Source organism: Gigantopelta aegis, chromosome 4 (assembly GCF_016097555.1).
Source record: "Gigantopelta aegis isolate Gae_Host chromosome 4, Gae_host_genome, whole genome shotgun sequence".
In the NCBI taxonomy this organism is placed as follows: domain Eukaryota; kingdom Metazoa; phylum Mollusca; class Gastropoda; order Neomphalida; family Peltospiridae; genus Gigantopelta; species Gigantopelta aegis.
In genome coordinates this window covers 37,205,727-37,212,596 of record NC_054702.1, presented here as the reverse complement: position 1 = coordinate 37,212,596, position 6,870 = coordinate 37,205,727, and the positions used below count along the sequence as shown (strand labels likewise).

The window sequence follows — 6,870 nt, the reverse complement described above, 5'->3', positions numbered from 1 at the left end:
TGATTTGAAAAGAATTTGAAAACATTCAGGATTATGCCGAAGGTATACAAAATGATTCAGGTGAATTACGAAGTATTCACCTGAATCAAACTGTAATATAAAATTTTATATCAAATTTGTTTCAAGACGAAAAACAAAAACGTGATGGTATAGCCATAAAATCTGTTTATACTAGTATACTATCCAGAGTTTATTACTACACTTTTCCCCATTTTTTCAATGTTGAAATAGACCAACAAGTTTGCCTATTACATAAATAGTCTTGCCTGATATTTTTAGAATTTCCATGCTCCCGAATAATGCTATAAAAGGCAAAGTGTAATTGGTCGATATTTAAATTGTTATTTATAGATGAAATGTCACCTGGACATGGGAGTCCAAGCGATGCTGTTAGATCTACTGGTAGACCAAGTAGAGCTAATTTTAATCAGATTGGACTTTCATGGCAATTTACCCAGTTATGGCCCATGAACTTAAGAGATATGAAACTTCGTTGCATCTGGTAGGGGACATGTATTGCTTTAGCAGTACTCAAAATGCTTGTTATAAATATAAATTCATTTAAATTTTGTTTAATTAATACTACCAAGGGTGGACCCTGGAAATATTTTAGGGAGGGGACCCAGGACAAAAAGGGCACATGGACCACCTCCCAGTACAAGGCACTTCAATGAAAACTGTAAATAAATTGTAAAAAAGAAAATGCCACTTTAATTTTTTTTTTAGAGAGGAATAGATCCTCCTGTCCCATATCTTTTGGATCCGCCCTTGACTATTAAGGAGCTGTTACCAATTATCTGATCAGCATTTTCACAAGCTTACAAACCATATTATTAAATTGTTCTTCTTTTTTTTTATTATGTAGCACTTGTATTACTAAAATGCATATGGACAAAATGTTGATCCATGTAATTGTTAATGGCTTCTTACAGTGCACTATTGTGATCTTCGAATGCTTTTGTTGATGAAAAAGGTAAACATTAAGAAGTCTCATATATAATTCAACAAAAAATAAAGCACACACACACACACACACACACACACACACACACACACATATATACATACATACATATATATATATATATATATTGGCCATCAACATTCCAGATAGTTCTATGTAAATGGGATCGACAGGTTTTGTTGAATAATACTTCATGTGTAAACATTTGTCAGTCTGAATTTGTCAGTATTAGGGTTAATCTGCAATTTGACTAGGATTTAATTTTATTGTTACACTTAATTGAAATGATATATAGTTCTGAATTGACCACTAGACATGATAACTTAAATATGTACCATATAATGTCACTTCTTTGAAGTATTTTTATGAATAAAATCCATGAGATACAAATCTAAATTATGATTAATCTGCAATTTGACTACCCACAGGATTTAATTTTATTTGATTACAATTCATTGGGATGATATATAGTTCTGAATCATCAGACATGACTTAATTATGTTAATATAATTTCACTTCTTTGAATTAATTTTTATGAATAAAATCTCCATCCAGGAGATACACATCTAAATTAGAATTAATCTGCAATCTGATTACGATTTAATTTTATTTGGTTACAATTCACTGGGATTATATATAGTTCTAAATAATCAGACATGACTTAATTATGTTAAGTATAATTTCACTTCTTTGAATTGATATTAATGAATAAAATCTCCATCCAGAAGATACAAATCTAAATTAGAATTAATCTGCAATCTGATTAAGATTTAATTTTATTTGGTTACATTTCACTGGGAATATATAGTTCTGAATCACTAGACATGGTGACTTAATTATGTACCATATAATTTCACTTGGTTTAACTTTATTTAGTTACAATTCATTGGGACAATATATAATTATGAATCACAAGACATGGTGACTTAATTATGTACCATATAATTTCACTTCTTTGAATTAATTTTTATGAATAAAATCTCCATCTAGTCAGACTTATTTTTTTCAACTACCTGTACTAAATGTTTTTTTCGACAGCACATGAATTTGGCAATATGAAATGAACTATATAACACTATGACCAATGTGCTAAATATGATGAACCAAACGTCTGCGTATACATAGGACACCCAGTGCAATTTACGAGATGGAGATCGCAAATGTTCTCCGCCATATTTCAGCACGTGCTCAATGGCAGATGCAGCACGTGCAGTGGGTGTTTCCGGTCTGTCTCTTAGCAGCTTCGAAATTCTTCTCATATTCTCCCTATAAGTCGTATTTGTGAGTACAGTGTTGACAGCCTTTACAATGTCACTTGCTGAAACCACATTAAGATCCAGTGATAAGCCGATCTGTTTATTTACAACTTTACTTGCTGTGGGAAAGGCATCGCCATTTAGTGGAGTGCATATGATGGGCACGCCATGGTAGACCCCTTCAAAGAAACCATTTTTGCCGCAGTGTGAAAAGAACAGTTTGACCTTTGGATGTCCCAGAACGTCATTTTGAGGAAGCCATTTCACAGATTTTATATTGCCTTCAACAAAGTCTCTGTCGGTTTTGAATAACACTCGCTGTTTCAGTTGCGAAAATGCGGTCATTAACTTGTTCATCATTTCTTTTGGGGCTTCACGAAGAATGCTTCCAAATGAAACCATGACGACCCCATTGGTGGCCTCAGTCATGAACGTTTCTAAATCCTTAGGAAGTTTTCCTGGAGGCTTTGCTGATAGACCTCCAACTTGTATAAAATTTGGAGTAAGAGCTTTAGGATAGTCTACAACATGGTCTGAATTCTCAAGATACAGAATAGCATCCCGTATCAAATCTTCTGCATCAAGTCCAGCAAGAGATTGATCGTATGTCGCAGGATCAGTCGTAGAAATAACACGTGGCCTAACCACGTACTGTAAAACATTGGACAGCACGTTTATTAACCGTTGCCAAAAGGACATGTGATCTGAGAATGTAGTTTTTAGGTGTGGAGAGGTATTTCCTTGAAAGGGTAAACCTCCATCTCTCCCATCGATGCCAGCGCCGACACCAACGTACGATACGTTTAAATATCGCGGTAAGAACATTAGACACTTTGTGAAAACAAGAGCTTCCACGACCACAATGTCAAACTTTTGTTCTTTCAGCATTTTCAGGCCATCTTTGTCTGCAAAAACACTATCACAAATGGTGTTCATCACAGTTGCTGCAGCGGTCATCTGCAGAGATCCTTGTCCGCTAAATACGTTCTTCGTAAGACCTTTAAAAATATCGTCCAGTAACTTTTTATCAGTGTCTCTGAAGTTATGTTTTAAAATCTTGATTTTAGTATCGGACATGAACGAATAGTCAAATTTGTTGGGTAAATAGAATGCGACCGTGTGACCCCTGTTAATTAATTCCTCACCAAAGCCACGCATTTCGTTGCAAACGCTTGCCGCCATCATGCCAGGGAAAAGCAGGATTTTGGCAGCCTTCACGCTAGAGGTCACAAGTAGAATCAAAATGAATAGCTGAGCATTCATGGTGCCATCAAATCCTGAAAAGTAATGAAATATGTCATGGATTCATCCTTATGTGTTTTTCGGTAATTTGTATACGATATATTGTAGTCGCATACTACAAACTGATTAGGAATCGAAACAATAGACCTCCCCCCCCCCCCCCCCCCTAAACTGATGCTATACAAATTGTGACATTTTACAAAGTAAAAAAAAAAATCGTTTCCTCAAATACTATTTTAGTACTACCGGTATATGTATTTAAGTACCCATATATACGAACTCTCGACTTTGCATAATTGAAGTATAGAGTTTTAGTAATTATAAATAATACCAAACCTTAAATATATATGTGATGTTTAAAAAAACATCTAGTGTAACATCTAGCCAACAAATGTGGGGAAGTTCACTCTTAAAAGTTCTGTTAGATCCTAAGTATAACTATGCCAAAATTCGCGTTTTTGTATGACGTTCAAAGGAAGAAAATGTTTTATTTAACGACGCACTCAACACATTTTATTTACGGTTATATTGCGTCAGACATATTGTTAAGGACCACACACATACTGAGAGGAAAACCCGCTGTTGCCACTTCATGGGCTACTCTTTTCGATTAGCAGCAAGGGATCTTTTATATGCACCATCCCACAGACAGGATAGTACATACCACGGCCGTTGTTACACCAGTTGTGGAGCACTGGTTGGAACGAGAAATAGCCCAATGGGTCCACCCACGGGGATCGATCCTAGACCGACCGCGCATCAAGCGAACGCTTTAGCACTGGGCTACGTCCTGCCCCCTGTATGACGGTCAAAGTCATTCTATCCCTGCGAGTACGTACTCATCATGGTACCCTGCCACCCCCCCCCCCCCCCCCCCCCCCCCCCCCCCCGTATGACGGTCAGTCATTCTATCCCTGCGAGTACGTACTCATCATGGTACCCTGCCACCCCCCCCTATGACGGTCAGTCATTCTATCCCTGCGAGTACGTACTCATCATGGTACCCTGCCACCCCCCCCCCCCATATGACGGTCAAAGTCATTCTATCAATGCGAGTACGTACTCATCATGGTACCCTGCCACCCATATGACGGTCAAAGTCATTCTATCCCTGCGAGTACGTACTCATCATGGTACCCACCCACCCACCCACCCCCGTATGACGGTCAAAGTCATTCTATCCCTGCGAGTACGTACTCATCATGGTACCCTGCCGTGTTTGTACTACGTCAAATATAATTTTATATATATATATATATATATATATATATATATATATCGTATGTATAAAATTATTAGTTTATCAAATCTACCGGCGTCGTGGTTAGGCCATCGGTCTACAGGCTGGTAGGTACTGGGTTCGGATCCCAGTCGAGGCATGGGATTTTTAATCCAAATACCAACTCCAAACCCTGAGTGAGTGCTCCGCAAGGCTCAATGGGTAGGTGTAAACCACTTGCACCGACCAGTGATTCATAACTGGTCCAACAAAGGCCATAGTTTGTGCTATCCTGCCTGTGGGAAGCGCAAATAAAAGATCCCTTGCTGCTAATCGGAAAGAGTAGCCCATGTAGTGGCGACAGCGGGTTTCCTTTCAAAATCTGTGTGGTCCTTAACCATATGTCTGACGCCATATAACCGTAAATAAAATGTGTTGAGTGTGTCATTAAATAAAACATTTCTTTCTTTCTAATTTGAGCTAGTTACAAACAGGAAGATATAAAACATTAAATATACACATTGATATCCAAAACAAGAATTTGTATTTGGTATGTAATTTAAAGTTTAAAAAAAAAGTGTATTAGTCGAAAACATCTTACAATGGTAGGCGCCTGTGCAGGATGAATGGATGTTTAACGACACCCCAACACGAAGATGTGTGGGGGTGTGGGTGGGTGGGGTAAGGTGGGGGGCTAGACTGCGAACAAACGTTTTAGGAGTGTTGGGGTCATGCTTCCCCAGAAAATGTATATAAAAGAACATTTTCTTGAAGTAGGACAGGGTTCGAACCCCAAACCCCCGCTGTACACGCGCCTAAAACTCGGGACAGTCTCTTAACGATTTTCATCTGGTAACAAACTTTTGGCGTCGAGTATATATGTTGAACGACATCGTATATCCTGCGATTACCAATGAGCATACTGGCACGTGTATTAATAAAAAGTCGACAAACTTTACTGTTTACTTATATAAATAAAAACATACCTGCAATCAGGAGGGCGATTACATGGCAGGAAAGGTTATACGAGTATCACCATGTGTCAATACATTTACTCACTGCAGATTCACGTTTTTACCCTCTAGGAAGTTCAGTGCTATGTTTTTGTGACATATCTGCACACTTGAACCTTGACCTTGGCACCGTGTAGCTTCTAGCGTACATGATACAAAGGCGATGTAATCGTGTTGTACTGGTGGTGTATTATTTCTCCTCACTCATGACTGGATATATCAAAAGCCGTGGAGCGTGCGTTCCTCAGTGAAATAGTGCATGTAAGTTATTCCCAAGTTGCTGCCGGCCTTGGTGGTGTAGTGTTTAAGACATTGAAGTGGGTTCGCATCCCGGTACCGATTCCCACCCATGGACAGGGTTCACATCCCGGACCCGACTCCCACAGATGGACTGGGTTCACATCCTGGTACAGACTCCCACCCATGGACTGGGTTCGCATCTTGGTACAGACTCCCACCCATGGACTGGGTTCACATCCTGGTACAGATTCCCACCCATGGACTGGGTTCACAGCCCGGACCCGACTCCCACCCATGGACTGGGTTCACATCCTGGTACAGAATCCCAACCATGGACTGGGTTCACATCCTGGTACAGACTCCCACCCATGGACTGGGTTCGCATCCTGGTACAGACTCCCACCCATGGACTGGGTTCACATCCTGGTACAGACTCCCACCCATGGACTGGGTTCACATCCTGGTACAGACTCCCACCCATGGACTGGGTTCGCATCCTGGTACAGACTCCCACCCATGGACTGGGTTCGCATCCTGGTACAGACTCCCACCCATGGACTGGGTTCACATCCCGGATCCGACTCCCACAGATGGACTGGGTTCGCATCCTGGTTCCGGCTCCCACCCATGGACTGGGTTCGCATCCCGGTACCGACTCTCACCCATGGACTGGGTTTATATCCTGGTACAGACTCCCACTCATGGACTGGGGTCACATCCCAGTATCGTCTCCCACTCATGGACTGGGGTCACATCCCAGTATCGTCTCCCACTCATGGACTGGGTTTACATCCTGGTACAGACTCCCACACATGGATTGGGTTCACATCCTGGTACAGACTCCCACTCATGGACTGGGGTCACATCCCAGTATCGTCCCCCACTCATGGACTGGGGTCACATCCCAGTATCGTCCCCCACTCATGGACTGGGGTC

The 6,870-nt window shown here is 40.6% G+C and overlaps 1 protein-coding gene across 1 annotated transcript; it reads right to left on the bottom strand.

Annotated features, from left to right (window-relative positions):
- Window positions 1-334: 334 nt before the first annotated feature.
- Window positions 335-5,788, bottom strand: LOC121370493 (UDP-glucuronosyltransferase 1-6-like). The gene is made up of 2 exons (XM_041495758.1): window positions 5,668-5,788; window positions 335-3,497 (listed from the first exon to the last, which is right to left on the bottom strand). The coding sequence occupies exon 2, from the start codon at window positions 3,481-3,483 to the stop codon at window positions 1,951-1,953; it is 1,533 nt and encodes a 510-aa protein (XP_041351692.1). The 5' UTR covers window positions 3,484-3,497; window positions 5,668-5,788; the 3' UTR covers window positions 335-1,950.
- Window positions 5,789-6,870: the final 1,082 nt, after the last annotated feature.

What these genes read in the sequence shown, in the direction of transcription:
- LOC121370493 (XM_041495758.1), bottom strand. Translation starts at nt 3,483, where the DNA reads ATGAATGCTCAGCTATTCATTTTGATTCTACTTGTGACCTCTAGCGTG.